Here is a 22,175-nt window from a genome sequence, read left to right as displayed (position 1 = left end):
TTGAACTCTGATCTTCTCTTTGCCTTAAGCTCCATTCTTTCTTTCCAACCTGCTGCCTAGAGTCATCTCTACCTGGGAAAAAAGGTAACAAAAAGTTCCACTGGTCTAGAGATCAAGCCCAAGGTCACGCCCTGGCGGTTGAGACCACCCCCTTATTTCATCCAGTGCCTCAATGTGGCCTTTTAAAAGCTGCCTGCTTTGCAACTTCTCAGAGGGAATAATGTGCATAAAGTTCGTGCTTCAAGAGAAGTCAATGATTAACAAATAATTGTATAAAAAGTTTGATGACAGGAACTGAAAATGGATTCCCAGACTTTTTTTTCCAGGAAACCACTAAGAAAGAACAACACGACTATCTGGAACTAGAGAAACATATGCATTCAATTTGGGTTGTACTTATTGAGCCATTTCTAAGCTATGCTGCTAGTAACTCAGCTGAAAGCCAGGCTATATTTGTGTTTCTTTCACGGGTCTGAGATTCCACAGAAATTCGCCATTTGGCGTGTGTAAGTCAAAACGTGAAACTGAAGTGTGTTCTGAATCTCAAATGTATGCTGCCACATTCCTTAAAGAGTCGATTAGTATGGAATTTCCATGCTGCCTGTATACCATCATTAATTTCGCTGGGGAAGAGAATCTTAAATACACTTCCACTTGAAAGTGACTTATTGACACAGAACTTTCTTCGCATTATTAGGGAAGGTTTAAAGTTTATGCCTAATACACATTGTTATTACATTTTCAGCATTAAAACAAACTGAAATCTCCGCCAATCTACAGAATGGTGACATGACCATGGGATTAGATAGAAACAGGCTACTAACTTCAAGCAGAGTGAAAGACCACAAAGTTGCCTCTAAAAACATAGCAAAAAGAGATAATTCAAAACAAAGTGAGTGTGCACACCTCTGATCATAAACAGCCTCTGATAGGAGACAGTGGGTGACAGAGCAGATTTGTAGATGATATTGCTTAAAAGATATTAAAACCAGCTTCATTCATTTGAATTTCATTTGGATTTCAGTTTTTTTTAAGCAGACATGTAATTCACTCTGGAAAACAGGAATCACCAAGGTGACAGAGAATGAAGTCAACTTAACACTTGGAGTGGGGGAAACGAGTTAAGTCGGCTCGCGTGAATTGCGCGTACTCCGCGGGAGCCGTCTTTAACTCGGTTCATATAGATTTGCGGTGGAGTGCGGGAAACGTGTAAACTCGGGCCAATTGTAACTGCGTATTACCAAATATTTGTTTGTAATCTACCCTTTTGGTGGATGGAACAAAACCAAAAGACAGAGCCATCTTATATTTTGGCGGGATATTCACCCCACACCGGAGTGTTAATAATGACAGTCAATAAAGCATCATATGTTTGAAGCAGTCACATATTTGAGAGTTGATATCAAATCACAAACAAATTTAATGTTCTGAGCAAAGATAGTAGTGCAATTAATAAATGACTAAATTAATTCTTCATGATTTAACTCTAGATGTTTAATAATAAAATTTGCAATATCAAATCATGGTCCATTTATGCTAAGACTTGATTTTGCCTTTAATTGGTATAAGAAAAATTGTGATGAAAGATATCAGAAAAGAAAATATTACTTTTCAGCCAAAAAAAATTTGTATTTAAAACAGATTTCAGGTTGGCTTTGTTTGTTTGTTTGTTTCCAGGCATCTCTTGGCATTTTTATGCAAATCAAGATTCATTTTGTTAAGATGTAAAAGTCCCAAAGTGGATAATCTCACACAAATTTGTTATTCAAATGTTCCTTCTTTACTGCATTAAATCCAAGTACATTTAAATTCTGCTTTGTAAATACTGAAAAACTTCAATTCATTTTATTAAAATCATGATGGCAAGTATCTGATATTAAATGAGGTATACAGCAGTGTATTTAAGTCTTGGGACCAGTAAGGCAATTAATTGTAAAAGATCTTGAGCCAAAGGCCCATGTCTTTGGTATCTCAGTGACATACATCTGGGTGTGTGATACGGATATAGGGTATAATATTATTCCAGTACCACATCTTAATGATTAGACCATCTTCCCTTTCAAGAATACTATAATTTGCCCTGGCCCAGGTGGCTCAGAGGTTAGAGCGTCAGCCTGTGCAATGCAGGGTGGCAGGTTCGAATCCCGTGCCTCAGTTACAAGTTTGATCCCTATCCCTGGTTGGGACGTGTACGGGAGGCAACCAATCAATGTGTCTCCCTCACATCGATGTTTCTTTCTCTCTCTCTTTCTCTTTCTCTCTCCCTCTCCCTTACTCTCTAAGGATCAATGGAAAAAATATCCTTGGTGAGGATTAAAAAAAAGAATACTGTAATTTGGGATATTTGAGAAGAGATATAGTTTATGACCATCCAGATTAAAGAAGTCATACATGTTCAGTAGCAGTGCATAGAGAGTAACTTCAACAATCCTTTATTTAAATGTTACTTGAAGATACAAAACACAGTTCCATAATGGCAGAAGAACAATAAGAAAAAAATAACATTTCCAAAAATAAATATGCACAAAGATAAATATAAATGTGAGTTTTTAATGGGAAAAATAGGCATGGAAATGCTATTGATAAAGTAAGCAGTTATACAAGACATGATCACAGTACAAAAGAGGCCAGTTATAGAAGGTCACCAGGGTGGACAGCCCCAGGTACCTAGAAATGAACAAAACTGGGAAAACAAAGTATTGCAGAGTGGGACCCTGCCCCCAGGATGACCCTTCCTCCGCTAGCATATCGCTGGTCATAGGTTCACACCTTTCCCTCACCAGCATGTTGCAAGTCATGTGGTAGACCCCCTTAAAGGAGGAGCAAGGGGCCAAAAAATAGCCTCCTATGACTCCCACTGAAGCCCTTGCACAACCATTCCCCTAAGCATTAAGCCCTCAGGACAATGAGGACCAGCATCAACTAATCTTAGGAACAAAGCCCCAGGTCTGGTGACCACAGAGACAGAGTTTTGGTCAAAGTAGAGATAACATCTAGGGCTCAGTTGTGTTTCAGCTCCAGGCCCAGAAAAGCAGCAAGGCCAGGCAGGGTGATGCCATGGCTGCCATCAGGACCAGCTGTGATGACTAATGACCCCCTGCCCTGGCGCTGACCAATCAGTGAAGACCACAACCCTGAGAGGGCACCCAGCTGATGAATATTTTATTGAGATCCTCCCCTGAGACCTTTAAAAACCCTTAACATGAAGAACCCAGTGCGTGGTCTCTCTGGAGCACACCCATCTCTCTCCCCTTCCTTCCCCCAGGAACGTTTTTCTTTGCCTTTCCTTCTCCTAAGCTCCCAGGGCTCTTCCTTTACCTCTGTTCTTGTTTCCTGAGTCCATGCCGCCCAACTGGCTCACTTCTTCTAACCCTGTGAATTTCTAAATACATTTTTGCTTGTATTTGAGTTCCTTGGCTCTTAATTCTTTTCTTAGCTGAACTCAAGGACCAAGGTCGAACATCTGGTGTCGTTCGCCATTAACACTAGGACTAACAAGTACAGGAGGACTTGTGGGGCAGCCAGGTACAGCTAAAGATGTTGGGGCACAGGATCTAAACTATCTACTTTTCATCCCAGCATCAATCATGCCCCAATGCATTACACAGGGAAAAACAACTGAATCTCACATCTTCCTTTCTGCTATAAATACAATAATAATTGGTATGGCGGCAGAGCAGATAGTAATGAGAGGAGATATTGGGTTCAAAGCTCTACCACTTATTCGCCCACTAATTCACTTCTCTGAGCCTTAGTTATTTATGCACAAAATGAATGTAAGAAAACCTACCTCAAATTTTGTAAGAATTAAATGAGGAACCTACAATACTCAGCACATAGTAGATATTACATTAAGCTGTTGTAGTAATTAGTGCTGTGTTCTTATTAATCCACTGTACTGTTGTTTAGAAGATTACATATGATAGCACTTTGAAAAATAATATAAAATACTGTCATTCGTAATTTTGATGAAATTATATTTTAAAGACATAGTTTTATTGATTTCAGAGGAAGGGAGAAGGAGAGAGAGAGAGAAACATCAATGATGAGAGAGAATCATTGACTGGCTGCCTTCTGCACACCCCCTACTGAGGATCGAGCTCGCAACTTGGGCATGAGCCCTGACAAGGAATCAAACCAGGGACCTCTTGGTTCATGGATCTATACTCAACCACTGAGCCATACCAGCCGGACTTGATCACATTATTAATGAGATTTTTTTAGGAAGAGAAAAAGCTGGATACTGGATAAAAACAGAGATAAGGAAAAAGATAAATATTAGCTATGTGACAAATGACCACGAAGGATATAGAAAAACTAGAAAGATAATTTAGAATCAAGTTCCAAGATTGACCCATGAAAAAAAACAACAGATTGCAGGTGATCTCAGTTGCTGACAGCATGCAAAGTGAGGACACAGTTCTAAAACACAGGAGTTTCGGTTAATAACAAGGTGCCATGCAAAAGAGGACTTCCTACTCGATGCCAACCCAAGAAAGGTATTTTAATAATACAAACTGGCAAAGCCCATTTACATATAAAGCAAGTGGTACAACCCCAGATCACCATCAGGAAGCATCGAGAATGGAAGGACTGTGTAAATCATGAGAAAGAGGAAGAGAGAAGTACCTTGGCATCCTTTATTGTCATTTAGCTGGAAGCCATCTGGACAAGTACAATCGTAGGACCCTTTGGTGTTAATGCAGTCTCCTCCCTGGCAAACGCTATTGTCTTCCAAGCATTCGTTGATATCTACAAATCAATTTAAGAATTTTAAAGATTAAATAAATTATATCTTAAGCAAGTAGGTATTTTCCCTTACATTTACATACAAAAATCACGTACATGTATATTTTTTACATCACTCATAACACATGATTTGAAATGAGTGACAAGCTTTTTAACTTCAGGAGTTTTTTAAAAATGAAACATTTTGAAAGAATTTTAACTTTGAATAATATATAATCTGAAGTTTTAACATCAAATGAAATTAATTGGAAGAGGAAAAGTCAAAATTCTGTAATAAAGAGTAATTTACTTGGCTATTTTCTTGGTGATGACAGAGAATAAAAAAAGATTCTTTAAATACATTCTGTTAAGAATATCTTCAGCATCTATTTATACATGATGCTGCATTATGCATTATAGGAAAAATTTAAAAGTATTTGGCATGGTCCCTGCCCCTAATGAGAAATGATTGTTCAACAAAATTTGTAGTAATAAACACATGAAACATTAAATTGTCTTAGAAGTCCAAAACAATTTAACATAAAGATTGTCAAAAAATATAATTATTTATCAAAAGAATAGTAACAACTTCAGGTGTCACGTGAATTTAGAGAAGAGATATAAAGGTCAAAAGAGGACTCCCTGTAACAAAAGGAATGTCCGTGGAGTCTGGTCAGCAGGCTGGGCAGGAGGAGGGGGAAGCAGAGGGGCTTTTGGCAGAAAGGGACTCAGTCAGACCAAAGCGGAAGTCACTGACTCAGCAGCTGTGACAAGCAGGTTGGAGGCTGCCTGGATTTGTGAATATATATGTTTATAGCATATGTGCAACTAAACATGGTTTACATGCCCAATAATGAGTTTTTGACTGTAAGCGTATGAGACCATTAAGGACCCCCCTCATAGCATGATCGCTGGGCAGGACTTCCCAGAGGGCTGTTTAGTACCACACTCACTCCCAGTCTGAACTCATTATCCCTAACACACGCCATGAGTCCCTCTTCTCTTGTCTAGTATAGAGGATTGAAATGATTAGCAGTGAAGAAAGCTAAGGGACCAAACCGTCTTTGTTTTCTCAGGATTTGGCATATTATGGCATTTCTTGCAAATAACTATGATCGCTGCTAAAATATATGAGAAGCTCCAGGAGGAAGTGAATATGGAGCCTGTTGGAGTCTAGTTCTCACTGCCTGGTTCAAAACATGGAGGCGCCAAATTAAGTTTTCTTCCTAGAACCCAATCAACCAATTAACTGGCTCCTGTACCAGTCATGGGGGAAATAAAAGAGAAATAAGCACCTTACCCTAGTATAATGTCATTTTATCAAAGTAAAAACAAGTTATATTATGAGGATCACCCAGATTTAAAGTGTTTCTGAATACTGATCCTAAAACATAAAACATGACTGATGTGACTTTTGTCACCAATTAAGTGGGTTATCACTTTTTCTTTAGTGTGTTTTTCCAACTTCACTGAAGTATAATTACATACAATAGATACATCTAATTTTAAGAGTCCATTTCAATGAGTTTTGACAAATCAAGACACATTCTTGTGAGCACTCTCATAACCATTACGGTGTAGGCATTTTACCTACACATCGTTTACTGTTATCTCCCTCACTAGATGTAAGCTCCATGAGGGCAGGAATTTCTGTCATTTTGGTTCATTGCTCTATGTTCTGTGCTTACAATAAATATTTGTTGAACAAATGTATAAAATAAATGATTCTGACAAGGAAAGAAATCACTTCTTCCCACGGTGTTTTGATTTGGTCCATAAAGAACAAGTATTCGTTGGGTCAAACTAGAGATAACATCTAGGGCTCAGTTGTGTTTCAGCCCCAGGACCAGAAAAGCAGCAAGGCCAGGCTACACCATGGCTGCCATCAGGGCCCGCTGTGATGACTAATGACCCTCTGCCCTACTGCTGACCCATCAGTGAAGACCACAACCCTGAGAGGACACCCAGCTGATGAATATATTGTGACCTAGGGGCCACAGGAAGTCAGAGTAAATCAGGAACCTTTGTCTCAGGCTTTGTAAGGGATTAACAGGGAGCAGCCCCAGTGAGGGCTGGGGAAGGTGCTAACATAGGCATGGAATCAGACACTGTGCCTGGAAGGGGAACAAGTGGAGGCAGATCCTTTCAAGGTTGAGATGCCTGGACCTCCAATAACCAGGACCACTGAGCTAACCCCATCATGTTAGACGAAGTGGCTGCTGAGTGTAGTCAACAGCACACAGAAATGAACACAACGCTTGGGCTTCCAACTCTAAGAAAAGGCCAGCAGGACTGCAGGACAACCCTGTAGGAAAACAATGTCTTTGCCAGAATTATTAGAGAAAAACTACACATGTAATATAAAAGCCAACAAGAAGGATGGCTCTTCTTCCCACAGCTGTGAGCGGCATGAAAACCATCACAGCTCAGTTAATCACAGCTAAATACACTAGGAGGGTTGGAAGCAGTGCAGGATGGGAATTATCAGGCTGGAGCGCTAATAGAGTTTCAGAGGGAGCTCTGACTTAGCTGGATGGACTCCAGTCCTATTTATAACCTAGGACAGTAGGAAAATGAGCCCTGACTTGATGAAAAAAGAATCAATAATATATTCCAAAAGAAGCTTTCTCATGGAACAGAATAATATCTTATAATCATATATATTAACAATGACGAGGAAGTTGGCTAAACAGTTTTTATTTGGCTTTTCACGCACTGGATGTTTTGAGAATAAACATCCTCAACTTCAGAAAAGTGCTTACCCGTTATAACAGCCCAAAGAAAGGAACATGCCCTTGGATGAGACCCATTACCCAAAACTTAATCAATGGCTTGGTCAACCTGTTGGCCAGGCAGGGATCAGGGAAGGAAGGTTTCAGGCCCCAGCGTGTGCCATGCCGCTAACTTACTTCACAAGAGGTTCCCATGGCTGGCTCCCCCCAACAAGGCTGCCTCTCCCACCCTGAAACACCACTATGTTGGATCATTAACATTTACCCATATGGTATAGAGTTCCCCAAACACACTCTTTCACACAAAGTTTATTAGATTGACTTATCACTTGTTTGACCCTTTGCCTATTTTTCAATAGGTATGTTGATTACAACTTTTCACGGGTGTCATCAGACCTTTGAAGAACATTAGAACATTACCACCGTAGGGTAAAATCCTAGAAGACAATTCACCAATAGTGGACACGGTGAGGCCCTGGGAACTGCCCAAATCGCCCCCCAGAAGGGCTGCGACTGCTGTGCCAAGCTCTCTGGGCAGAAAAGCGGGAGGCTATGAAGTCCAGTGGATCTTTCCCAACCGACTGGGGCAGGAAGTTAAAAAGTATCTGGGGCCATTGAAATACGGGCCCTAAAAGCATTTACTAGAAAGCACACCCACTTCTCTCACAGGTGGGGTTCAGACTCCCACTCAGACTCACACGCTCTACGTGGGGCACCGATCTGCCACATTCACACTTCACAACTGACAGAGTCAAAATGCAGCAAATCAGCAGGCTAGCCAGGAAAAAACTTGTTACTTGGATGGATACCAAAAGCAGACAGAAGTCACAAGAGCCAGATGGGTGGCAGGCTGATTCAGCGGTCCTGCAGCCTCAGAGAGGTTCTGAGCCACGGCAGGTAGGGAGTGGTTAATGATTGCACAGTGCTGTACATGTGGGGTATCTTTTAGGAATATCCTATGAAAAAAGCTCAAAATCGAATTAATGTCTGCCTCTTAAAAACGTTCCCGTTATCTGCAAAACTAACTTGGATTTACTTATGTGGATCATTTGCATGCCGGTCCCGCATAAATAAGGTGTCACCGTTCAAAACTGCACACCGAGGACCACACTCCATCCACAGCTGAGAAAAGTTAAACTGGTCCTTTCCTCCTCTCACGGGCACAGGTCTTCTAATAGCTCCCAGCAGTGCGAAGAAAACCTGGATCCCACTCCTTCTCTGCATTCCCTGTGTGGCCTTGGGGAAAACACTCTGCAGGGACCTAATGTCCTCAACTGTGAAGCCAAAAGGTTGGGCTCGAGGACCCAGGCTGGGAAAACATGCTGATTTCTGTCTGATTCCGGCATCTTCTGGTTCTGAAATCAGGAGCAATTCTCACCTTCACAGTGGTCCCCCAGGGCAGACGCTCTGTAGCCCTGGTCACACACGCAGCGGAAGGAGCCCTCCGTGTTCCTGCACTGCCCGTTGGTGCAGAGATGGCGGTGCTGGCATTCGTCAATATCTGTGAGCAGGGGAGGGAAAAGAACCTGCAGAAGGGATGCTTTAAAAATACTTTTATCCCAGCTGGTGTGGCTCAGTGGTTGAACATTGACCTATGAACCAGCAGATCACCATTCGATTTCCAGTCAGGGCACATGCCTGGGTTACGGGCCTGATCCCCAGTAGGAGGCAGCCAATTGATTATCTCTCTTATCATTGATGTTTCTATCTCTCCCTCTCCCTTCCTCTCTGCAATCAATTAAAAATTATATACAAAATTCTTTCAATCATTCATGCAAAGGAAGTATATAAATTAGATGGCTTATAATTAACTTAGATTTGATTTTTCGTTATGTGAATGAAACACTCCTCTAGTAAAAAGCTATTGATCTCCCAATAGGGAGAAATCCAGATAAATTTACAATTTTAATCAGTGTGTTAAAAGCCTGTACATATGAATCCCACTGTTTACCGGTGTGTGGTAAATACGTTGCTGGGGTCTATAAGCCTTCACTAAACTTCTTAGCTTTCTTTTATAGGTCCGACTATGACACTCTGTGATAGTCTAGAGCAGCGGTTCTTAACCTGTGGGTCGCGACCCCTTTGGCGGTCGAACGACCCTTTCACAGGGTCGCCTAAGACCATCCTGCATATCAGATATTTACATTACGATTCATAACAGTAGCAACATTACAGTTATGAAGTAGCAACGAAAATAATTTTATGGTTGGGTCACAACATGAGGAACTGTATTTAAAGGGCCAGAAGGTTGAGAACCACTGGTCTAGAGAGTTGCACACTGCAGCCCACCGCCTATTACTGTAAATGAGGTATTATTGGAAAAGAGTACCACAGATTCATTTACTACCCGAAAGTGATTTTTTGTATTGAGATCAATTAAATTTCTTTTAAGTCTAAGGTCAAACCTAGTGAGGTCCAAACTCCTCACTATCACCTGTAGGAATCGCACATATTTCACAAACTCTATCCCTGAGTAGAAGGGGACACGATTGCAGTCTTACTGAAAAGTCTTCTTTAGTGATTTTTTTAAAAGGAAAAATTTTGTAAAGCTGAATACCCATAAAAGTTAAGGTCATTAACATTCCATAGCACATACCAGACTGATATAATGACCTTCTAATTGCAAGAATCCTAGTGTGCACAACTTTCAAATGAATTCAACCGAATTGATTTTCTGTAGTAAGGAATACAGAGAGCAATATTTTTTCTTACTAATATGAATGCCCAACCACTTGATCACTAATTACCTATTTTTCAAATTTACATATTTTCCATCCAGTTTCATTGACTTTCCTGACGTAAGTGTAAGTCGCTTGCTTCCTGGGACTAGAAAGCCATCATCGATGTAATGCCTCACTTTCCCGAGTGCACCTGTTCCAGGCCAGGGTCTCAGGCTGAAAGCACAGGCGCTCACGTTGCCACACTCCTACCTTCACACTGGTCTTTCGCTGCTGACAGCTGGTAGCCCTGCCCACAGGTACACCTGAAGGAGCCCTCGGTGTTTTTGCACTGCCCATTCATGCAGAGATTCCCTTGCTGACATTCATCAATATCTGTAAACACATACAATGACAACTGTTTGAAATGAGGTCATATCTAGACTAGTGACTTAGTTTAGTCTCAACTCAGACTAAACTAAGTCACTGCCCACAAGGTGTTCCATTTAAGTTTTCTATAAATAAAGAAAAGGGGGAATGTAATGTTCTCTACAGTACATTCTGGGGTTAATATTACAATAATAATAATAATACTTCCTATATGAGACTCTCTAAATTTTAGTCTGATTCAGCTCACTAAATGTTCCTCATATCAACCTCAGCAGCTGAACTGTGGAATGGAAAACGTTACAAATAGACAATAAAGTTATGAGCAAGTTAAAGCTACTTTTAATATAACATGAAGCCCTTTGCCATCTCTCCCATACTTTGACTATAGCAGAAACACAAGATGAAATATTTGAGAGTTGAAAACAGAAGACAGAACCTCAAACACAAAATAGTGACAATCGGCAGCATGTAGAAATTTCAGGAAAGAAGGTTGAATTAAGACTCTACCAAGAATTTTAAAAACAAAACCATATTGAAGGCAGTAATGGAGAGAAATAAACATGTCTCCTGTATTTAGAAGAAGCTGAAAAAGTAAAAAATCAAACAGTTGTGTTAAAAGATACTGAACTTATTTATTTATTGGGGGGCAGGGGGAGAGAGAGAGAAGGAGGGAGGGAGGGAGGGAGGGAAGGAAGGAGGGAGGGAAAGAGAGAGAGAGAGAGAGACTGATGTGAGAGAGAAGAGTGACACATTGATTGCTGGCGATCAACCTGCAACCCAGGAATGTGTCCTTGACCCAGAATCAAACCTGACACTCTTTGGTGCGGGGGCCAACACTTTAACCACAAAACTTAACTTTAAAGAAACAAGGAAAGCCAAGTGAAGTGATGGTATTATATTGATGGCTGCTGGAATATCAAAAGAGAAAGTGGTGAGAATTTTTTAAATGCCTTAATTAAATGACTTTGATTTCTTTTAAGGAAACCAAGTCCTAGCAATCAATGTCTGACTATTGCTTTCTTCCCAAAATATCCTAGTTACAATGCCTCTAAAAGTTTTCACCCAAGAGAACAGTCCTTCCCCCTAAGTATTATTGACAATTACCTGTTTCCTAAGCAAAGATGCATTTCTTAACCTCTAGGGAGGCATTAACCTTTTGATTTTATCCTGATACAAGCAAGGTCTTGAGTTATTAGAAGTTTCCTTAAAAAAGCTCACATAAACTATTAATCTAACTGTAGTTCAGGAATTTTGGTGTGTTTTTTTCCATTTAATTTTATGTAGAAATTAGTGTACTATAAACTTTTGTTTCACTTATTGTGTTATTGATCCCTCTTATTTATACATAAGTCCTGCCTGCCAATTGTTGACTACTAAAAGAGAAATCAAATAAGTGAGCTGAATTTCATTTGAAGAATTATTTTATACCTTTCCACACTCTAAGTCTATTAGTTCTAGGAGTGGCCGACAGCAAAGAATAGCCTACACCGTATTTTCTTTCAGCACATTCTATAAAATACTTGAGGTCTCTCAGTTCAAGAACTTGAGACCAACAACTGCTCCTGTAGTGTGTTGGATCTCATGTAATGTATGACAACATTTTTAGTGCCTTGGACTCTTTTTGATTTTCTCAAAGAAGATGACAAATTAAGTATTCTCATGTGACGATGTCTGCCACAAGAATAGACCCTCCATTCCAAGTACCGGCGGGGTAAGCCAGACATCGTACATAAGTTCCTCATTTGTCTTGGGAAGACTGTCAGAAGTAATTCATTATAAGTAATGACATGCACATTTGGAATAACTTGAGGCAACCCAGTTATCTTGAATCAGGTGACCGCTGGGTCTTTAAAATAACCAAGGGGAACAGAGGCTGTTTAATTCTACAGATCAAAAGGCATTTTTCGTTTCGGAGGATGGACAAAACTCCTACGATAAAAGAAAGCTTTCTAAAGAACAGGCATGCAGGACAAATGTCATCTCTCTTTTGTGCCAAGAGATGAAAATAAAATATTATTCTCTGTGAAAGATAATTAAGAGACTTTTTGCACATATTCGTTTGACAAGTCCAGCTCAGAGTTCAAATAGAGACTACCTCTAGTTATGTATAAAATTAGGACATACAGTGCTAAACTGTACAGATGCAAAGAGATGCAAAGAATAAAGCAGAAATAAATTAACACGTTAGGTAATGTATTTATAACCTGATAAAGGCTGTCAGTCTATTTAGTGAGGTGAAGACAAAGTCAATATTTCGGACCATCCACAAGGTGAGATTAGCAGCTTTGCTACAAAGTTGGAAAAGAGAGAGATTTATGACCTGAAGAATTTGACATCTATGAGCTGATGTGGTTTGGAAAAGACAATGAAATAACTAAAGAAAAAGGATGTTATGTAGTTTATTCTTATAAAAAGGAAAGGTTTTGATTGATGAATAAGGAAAACACTTAGTGCCTATATAGGTTTCTAAAGGAGAAGATAGGAACTTTTTAAAAAATCCTCACCCGAGGATAAGTTTTTATTGATTTGAGAGAGATAGAGAGAAAGGGGGAGAGAGAGCAGGAGAGGAGACGGAGAGAGAGAGACGTTGATGTGGGAGAAAACCATCCATCGGTTGCCTCCTGTACAGGCCCCAACTGGGGATCAAACCCACATCTTGGGTATGTTTTTTTTAGTAGCAATTTCAATGAGATCTAATTCACATACCATGCAATTCACCTATTTAAAGTATGCAATTCAATGTTTCTGTATATTCACAGAGTTGTGCAACTGTACATATTATTTATAGAAACAGAAAAAAACTTAAATAAACAGATCTACGGTTTACAGATGCTCTGTAAAAATACACTATCTTCCATTGTATACGTAGCTATGGTCTGCATACCCAAGTAGCTCAGTGAACATAAACCACAGGTAATGTGGGTCCCTTTCTAAGGCTAGTTACTCTAACATATTCCTAATGGGAGTTCAAACAAAACGGAGAGAGGTGATGACAGTCTTTACCTTTGCAGTGCTTGTGGTCAGGGGTCGGGGTGTAGCCCTTGTGACACGAACACATGTAGGAGCCTTCAAGGTTGGAGCAGGTCCCATTAGTGCAGACCTTCGGGTCCAGGCACTCATCCACATCTTGAGGAATGGTGCCCATTGGGAAGGGAGATTATAAAACAAACAAACAAAAGCAGGTCAGAGAAGAAAGAAATAAAACATGAAGAAAGTTGAATTTAGTTAGAAAAAAAATAGTGGATCTTCAAAAGATCTGTAAGACAAACTTTCAAATGAACCCTTAGAAGGAGAAAAAGCTCTGGTGTGAGCTGCTTATATGGCGGTTCTATGCCTTAATTTACTCCCTATAAAGTAATTGACAAAAGGAACCAAACATGCTGTATGAATGAATTCAATGGAAGACAGGGGAGCAGAAGAGAGAGTGGTTTTGGAGCAACATCCCCTACAAAAGAACATATTCCAAGGAAGCAAAGATGCGTCAAGCTCTGCTTGGAGAACTGAGTTCAGTAAGATGTGAGGATTCATGGGAGCAAAAGCTATGACTGGGGTCCCAGAGAAACCTCAAGGAAAAGTGTAATAGGTGAAAAAAACTAACAAATCCAGCATTATAAAAACAGTCTGGGGACAAATGTAAGGCTATTTGGGCAGCCAGAAGGTATGCTACAGGCTAAAGAGGCAGATAATAGCTAATCTTTATCAAGTACTTCCTGGATGCAGGCACTAAAGGCTTTACCTATATTATCTCATTTAATCCTAACAAAGTCCAGCGAACCGCTTTCCAGAGAGGAAGGAGCCATGACTTAGAGACATCCAATAGGGTTGCCCAAGCCACACAACTAGAAAGTGGTGGCTCTGAGATTGAAATCCAGTCAGTGTTACCACCGAAGCACACCCTTCTAACTTGGCTGTAAGTTTCTGTCGTAGACAAAGTTAAGTCTAGTGATAGAAACAGAGAGAGATTTTTATGTTTGTTTTTATTATTTGCAAAAATACTCATCTAAGTGTTCATTGATTCCATTTAATGAAATAAAGCATTCATTAAGCTCCTATGAGAACATTAATTAAAAAAGAAAAATTGGAGTTCTGAGCCCCATTTGAATGCCCCTGGGTAAGTCCACTGTATGTTGTAGTGGGAAGACATAATGTAGCATAAATAACCAAAGCCCGAGAGGAAAACAAAGTCCAAAGTGCTCACACACACACACACACACACACACACACACACACACGGCATCGCAGTTCAGGCTTAATTGTAAAGCAGTCTGTAACTTAATCAGTGCATCTTAATGATAAGGCAGACAGACAATAAGGAGGAAAAGGCTCCTGATTTCATCCACTTCCCTTGACAATGCTCACTGCAAAGGAAAAACAGCTTTCTACCCTCTTAATGTTCTCAACGTTAACAGAGAGTCACGGACACATCAACAACAGAGATCTCATTTCCGGTCAGCAATCCAGAATTCAGAGTGCATTCATTTGCCCCACATTTCATTAAAGCTGTATTCTACTTTTCTTACATTAAAATTGAGAAATAAAGTCTTAGCAAAATACGGTAAAGAAAGGGGAGTCTGTGTGCGCAGTTGGGTTCCCCATGCATACAGAGAACAGCCAAGCAATTGGCACTGCTTAGGCGGCTCTATCCGCTCTCCACAACCACTAACCATGGTGAACGGACTCTTCCCCATCACAGCAAGAACAGCACTTCCAGGCTGACACACGCTCCGTCCCGCCTGTGTGGGAATCCACCTCTGTACACATGGAAGGCAAGTGACTTGAAAGAAGCCAAACACCGAAGCCAAAGTAAACAGTGGAACAGAATGAGCCTTGACACTAAGCATGGACATTCCTGACAGCAGCGAGAAAATGTCAAGTTTAGCATCTGGTTTGCTTGAAAAAAATGGTAACAACTTGAAAAATGTATGGCTCGCTCTCTCTAATTATTCATGCACCAGGGAATGTGACTTACAGGGCTGGAGAACGTAATAGCAAAATCAGTTCAAGACCATATTTCTCTAAAGTAAATGAATAGGCATTACCGATTACTATTCATGAGATACTTATAACAGTTCTATTTTGTCAGGCGACTACCATGATTAACTATGAAGCAGAATGCCTTGAAATACCTCGGGTATTCTGATGTCTTTACTCTTCACTTATTACAGACATAATTGCATGGAGCCAGAATCCTTGCAAGTCAATCATTCACATGGAGACCGAGCAGTTTGAATTCAACGAGTATTTGGACTTAATGGAGCTCATGCCCTTGGGGAAGTAACTATATAGTAAAATATTATAAAGGTACCTTTACATGGGGTCAAAAGGTACAAACTTCCAGCTATAAAATAAGTAATTCAGCCTTAGCTGGTTTGGCTCAGTGGATAGAGCGTTGGCCTGTGGACGGAAGGGTCCGTGGTTCAATTCTGGTTAAGGGTACATGCCTGGGTTGTGGGCTCGACCCCCAATAGGGGGCGTGCAAGAGGCATCCGATCAATGATTCTTTCTTATCATTGATGTTTCTCTCTCTCCTTCTCCCTTTCTCTCTAAAATCCATAAAATATATTTTAAAAATAAATAAAGTAAGTCCTGGGAATGTCATGCACAGTATGGTGACTACAGTTAAAACTACTGCATTGCATATTTGAAAACTGTTAATAGAGAAGATCTTAGTAGTAGCTTATCACAAGAAAAAAAAGAAAAAGAATTTGTAACTATGTATAGTGATGCATGTCAACTAGACTTACTGTGGTGAGCATTTTGCAATGTAAACAAATATTGAATCACGATGTTGTACATATGAAACTAATATAACATTATATGTCAATTATACCTCAATGAAAAAAGAATCTCTATATAGAAGACATGTATCTAGATGGGGCCTCACTTGGTGGATGTAAATAAACTCAGTGTTGTATCTTTAGCCCAGACCTGTTTCCTAAACTGCAGATCCCTACATCGAGCAGGTCGGTCTATGAGACATCTCCACCTGATGTCCCTCAGACACCTCTGAGTCTTCACGGCCAAAACTGACCTTCCCCACTGCCTCCTCTGTATGCTGTCTCCCATGTCAGTACATGGTGCCACTACCCTCTCAAGTGCCCAAGTCAGAAGCATGGGCATCATCCTTTCTAGATTTTTTACACTTACTACCAAGTCCTATCAATCCTACCTTCCAAATATCTCTCAAATAGCCTCACTTTCTTTTCATTCCTATTCTACCATTCTCTCCCACATGTATTACTGCCATGGCCTTTTATTTCTCTACTTCCAGTCTTGCCCTCTTCTAACATTACCCAACCTACAGCCAGAGTAACCTTTCTATAACACAGATCCAACCAATGGTTGTTCCTCTATTTTAAAAATCCTCAGTGGTTCCCAGTGTTCTTCAGTTTGGTCAAGGACACAAACTTGGGGGGTCTCGAGTGGTATGGACAGAAGGGCTGGTCCCCTCAATCCTTCCTTCCAACTCTTGGGAGAATCAATGCCGTGGGAAACAAGGTGGTCCCTGCCCACCTCAGTACCCATCACTCACAGCCTCCCCCCAGCAGAGAGAGACGGTAACGTCTATATTGGAGATCAAAACTCACCTTACTCTAAGATTACAGTCTTATAAGAGAGCCACATTACCCAAATTCTTACACTGCATATACATTATGAGTTCAAAAGGGAATTTTATCATGAAAAACACCGTGTCCACAGAAAAAGTGGCTTCAATGAATGAATGAAAACCTCCCGCAGTAAGGAAGTTGTTGGCATTTATGAGACCAGCACTTTGTGGATATGATAGTTCAAAAGTTTATGAATCCTCCTCACTATTCTATTGCCCAACCCCAATGGATCCTTCTCATCTATAATCCCCTGACAGACTGAAACAAATGGTGTGTTGAAACCAGAAATGCCACGCCCGGAGTAGCTCCTGACCTACCCCTCTAATCGCTCTCCCTGAGGAAGCACTCAAGACAGTCTGGCATGGTTTGCCCTGACTGAACTCTGGCTGATTCTTATGATCATCGCTTTCATTTAAAAGTGTTTCACCTCATCACCTGAATCCTGTAGTCTACAGTTCTTTGTCAAGATCAATTTGAAGTTCATGGGTCATTAGCTCCTGACTCCACCTTCTTTCCTCTTTAGGGGGAAATGAGGACATTAATCTCTCTCCAGCTCTCTGGCAACTTTCCATCCTCAACCGTTTCACAAAGATGACTCCCAGCTGGCCAGCAATCCCACCTGCAATTCTCTCGCTGCCTTGGGATGTATTTCATCGGAGTCAGGAACTCTTTTGAAATTTCCCTTCCTAATATCCTGGGAACACACCAGACTACCTGGTGGGCCTGACTTCTAAGTCACCAAGGGTTTTCCGTGGCTGATTTTACACCAGTCAGCCCAACGCTGTGCTGCACCCACCCCTTCCACTTCACTTAGGTCCTTGGGGTGGGTCAGGACTGGTTCCAGCAACCACTGGCCTGCATTACTTCCTGTACTTTCAAGGAGGTGAACTTGTCCACACTGTGAACCAGGCATTTTTCAGCGTCCATTCAGCCTTATTTAATTCCTTAGTGACCAATGTGGACTTCATGAATGAGCATCATTTGATATGGGGGGAGGGGAGAGAGGAGGGTGGAAACATTCTATCACTACAGCTACATAAAAGTCTAGGATTACTCCTTGCCCCAAACATGCTATTACTTCAATGATCCCTTAACTATTCTTCACACACAGTCTTTTATACTAAAGATGATAAGAGACCATACTGGACAGAAACACATACTTGACAAATGAGAGACAGACGCTGGGTAGGCCAGTGTGACCCAAACACCTCAAGTGCACTTAAGGTACAGTAAATCCTCAGGGTCTCCGGCCTGCTGTCAGTTCTGACCAATTTATGCAGTAGCAGAGCTGTCTACAAAAATATATGGTCCTTGAAGACGCAGCACTGCTTTTCAGAACTGGAAGCCAGACAAGGCTATGCACATCCCCGGTAAGGAGCCAAGGACAGCCCGAGAAGATTGATTCCACGAATCCCACCAACTCACTGGCTTCTTACTTTACCTTTCTAACAGCATCCGTGTCTTTCAGCAAAACTCAACCGGGCTATCTATGGGGCAGGTCTGATATCTCTGACACTGGCGTCCCCCAGCCGTTACTATTACATCGTGCAAGGGGCAACTCCAGCCCACACAGATGTCTCCTTCCTATGAACTTTCCTCTCCTTATTATGTTAATTACATCGTTTTGTTCTTGAGTTTTCCTGAGGGCACATGAGAGAGACAGGAGATACTGTGTAGAACAAAACAAAAAAACTGTTTTGGAGAAAGAGGGTCTGGGATCTGGTCCTAGCCCTGCCAAGTCTTACCTCTGACCTTGAGCAAGCCTATTAACCTATTTGGGAATCAGTTTCTCTATCTGTACTACAGGAAAGATTGCCAGGAGGATCAAATAAAACCACAAAGTCAACTACATAAAGTGAGGTTTTTTGTTGTTATTCTCACACAGGCATGTTTCCTTCACAAAAGTATTTTTTTTGTTTTGAGTTGTAATTGACACATAACATTATATAAGTTTAAGGGATGCGTTGATACCTTATATGTTGTGAAACAGTAGCATTAGCTAACACCTCTATCACAATTAAGATCTAGTCTCTCTGAAGTTTATAATCCAGTGCTGCTGTCTCCAATCACCATGCTGTGCACTGGGTCTTCAGAACGTACTTATCAAGAGTTTCAAGTTTGCACCTTTAAACATCTCCCCAACCACCCACCCCCAGCCCCAGGTAACCACATTCTACTCTGTTTTATTTTGCTTTTTCACAGTCTCAAATCTTCTCTGGCATCTGGCAGACAAATAGTTAGGTGCTCAATAACTTGCTGACGGATTAGAGATTCCTTTAGCATATAATGGTTTAGGGATAAGTCGGATGTTGACATTTTATAATATTCACAAAAGGTAGATGGTCAGCTCAGCTGCCATCTTGTATGTATTTCAGGACAAGGAAGATAAAAGGGAGGGTACCAGGGGGGAAAAAGAATTCTAACATTGATGGAGTCCTTCTTTATGTCAAACACCTTACTAAGCACTTTATATCGCTCACTTAATTCTGACAATAAACCCTATGAAGAAAGTATTTCAAATCCTATTTTACAGATATTAAAACTAAGCTTCAGAGCGGTCACACGGTCCCCAATCTGCCTAAATTCAGGGAAATGTGATCTTTATGTCAGAGTTACTGGAAAGTACCTTTAAACAATGAAATATGAGAGGATTTCCTTTGGGGAATAATCTAGTTGGGTTGGAATCAGGCTAGTTCTCCAGGAGTCAAGAGAAACCTATAAATTGAGTACCTGTCAGGCTGGCTCTCCTCAAGAAAAGTCCTGGTTGGAGCAGCCAGTTGGAAGTAGACAGAACTCAAGGTGTTGAAATAGTCATTAGAGGTGGGGATCGAATGGGCAACAACTCCAGGCTGAATGTGAGGTCCAAGGAATACAGTGTTGAATGATGAAAGTGGCTCTCAAGAGAGGACCAAAATCCACAACTTGAAAGAAGATGCTACATTAACAGAGGTCCAAAAAGAGTTGCCAGAAAATACTGAGGGGTAGGTATTTTGAGAGTGGTCAATAAACTATTGAGAATGAAGGACTATGTGTCCTGGGCTAAACCCTAGGAAAGAGTGTGTTCCCTGTGACAACACCTGCTGACATTTTACCTGTTTCTGCCCCCAAACAATTTCTGTCCTAATTCATCAACCAGGGAGAAGCATCAATCAGTAAGACCCAGTGTACATGGCATGAAGACAAACATGCCATCAATGGTTTCAGCAAGTCCACTGTTTAGTTAGTGAAAGAATCAGAAAGTGTAACTGGCAGCAAATCCCTGCAGAATACAAGGGTCAAAAAAGCAATTCTTAATTCCCAATTAAACCATTTCAAATAAAAATGAGCCAAATCAGAATGAAGATGGACAGAGTACACACACAAAAAAGCAAACACCAAGCATAATGCCAAATAAAAGTCCTATTCTGTACAACACTGCACAAGTTTAATCACATAACTTTAAAATATGAGTGAGTGAGAGGAGGGTAGTAGAAGAAAGAGACTATGAGACATATGGCACAGAACAGCCCTGTGATGTAGCAATTATTTCTATAGGTGATCACTAGCAAATGCCAGGTGTAGGGCTTTTCTTCAGACAGTGAGATCTGGGAACTTTTTAAAGTCTTTACTGTTCTCATACATTAAGAGTTGGACAATAAAAGTCTCATCAATGTATTCTAAATTATCTGAACTAACAGGATATAAAATGCCACTACTCACAAATAACTGTTAGAGGCAAAGCAAATGGTTAACAAGGAACACCTTGTAAATGACTGATCTCTGACCACCACAGAAACTATAACACTCCCTCTTCTTTCTTACGCTGCTTTCCTTCCCTTCATGGCATTCATCATATCGGACACACCATATACTTCTCATTGTTGAGTTACTTATTTGTAAGCACAGTAGCTCTACAGTAGAAGTGCAATGTGAGGAGGGAATTTACGTTGTTCACTCTCCATCCCCAAAGTCTACAAAAACACCTGGCTCATAGTAGGCACTCAATTGTTAAATAAATGAACACATATAGATCAAGTTGTGTTACCCATGAGCTCAACACAAAGGTAAGATTAAGTAAGGACTACACCTTCTGGAGTCCCACAAGTACAAAGGTGAGAACTGAACTCTACAAGTTACAGAGACAAAGAGGAGTGGCTGGGTATTCATGAGCACTGTCAGAGTTTAGCAGAAAAATTCAATCCATCCATTGGCTCAATATGAGCAGAAGGGTTTATTGCAATATCTTTCTGCTTTCTGTCACACTCAACTTTTCAACATTTGAAAGCTCTACTGCCATAAAAAAATTATGATGGAAAATCCATTTTGGTATCATCTGCAAAAGCCCTCATGAGGAATTCAGAATGAGCACAAGTCCAACTGAGCAATGGAAGGAACTGCAATTATACCACAGAGAAGCTTGATCTATAGATGACAAAGAGCCCAACATTTGACCCAGAACAGAAGGAAAAAGTACGCTGCCTACTTTTAATAGGAGATGCATGACCTTCTGAATGCAAAAACGAAAGCTATCGCTTAGAACAAGTGGCTAAGTGTGTGACTTTGGTTGCGTAGCACAGTGACTTAATGTTTCTGCATATGATTTTACTAATCTGGTTGGCAAAGTGAAATTACTTTTAAATGAGGTGCTGTGTTTCTGTCACTACAACTGGAGCAAAGTGGCCACAATTAGATTTATTGTATACATCTAGGTATGAGAAGCCATTTATTATTATTACTACCCAATCTAGACAAATGCATTTATATTGAAGAGCAATCACTTGCCAATTTGGTCAGTCGCATTCCATTAGCAAATTCATGAATCAGGGCTGTGTTTATATCACCACTTAGCTATGTAAGGTACAGTTCAGGATCTGCTCTTGGGTTATAATATCCATCCGTATGTGGAAATGAGAGCACGAATGGAACCTTCACAGACAAATATAAAATGTATGCCAAATCGGAAAATTAAAACCAAATGCACTTTCTGACCAACACAGACGTCGTAAACAAAATCTTATCAAATAAGCAATGAATGAAAAAATCTTTTCTTCTCCCCGAAGATCAACATCTCACAATTCCAT

At 40.5% G+C, this 22,175-nt stretch overlaps 1 protein-coding gene across 4 annotated transcripts in view; it reads right to left on the bottom strand.

Annotated features, from left to right (window-relative positions):
• The window catches only part of LOC102419310 (latent-transforming growth factor beta-binding protein 1), a 200,530-nt gene that overhangs the window by 65,891 nt on the left and 112,464 nt on the right, over positions 1-22,175 (bottom strand). For all 4 annotated transcript variants that reach the window (XM_014460572.2, XM_014460573.2, XM_014460574.2 and 1 more), the window contains exons 16-19: positions 13,511-13,633; positions 10,391-10,513; positions 8,839-8,961; positions 4,630-4,752 (exon numbers count right to left, since the gene is read on the bottom strand). In XM_014460572.2, coding sequence (XP_014316058.1) covers positions 4,630-4,752; positions 8,839-8,961; positions 10,391-10,513; positions 13,511-13,633 — 492 coding nt within the window. The remainder of the gene's footprint in view (positions 1-4,629; positions 4,753-8,838; positions 8,962-10,390; positions 10,514-13,510; positions 13,634-22,175) is intronic.

Source organism: Myotis lucifugus, unplaced genomic scaffold, assembly GCF_000147115.1.
Source record: "Myotis lucifugus unplaced genomic scaffold, Myoluc2.0 scaffold_134, whole genome shotgun sequence".
Taxonomy (NCBI): domain Eukaryota; kingdom Metazoa; phylum Chordata; class Mammalia; order Chiroptera; family Vespertilionidae; genus Myotis; species Myotis lucifugus.
This window is presented reverse-complemented; position numbering and strand designations above follow the sequence as displayed.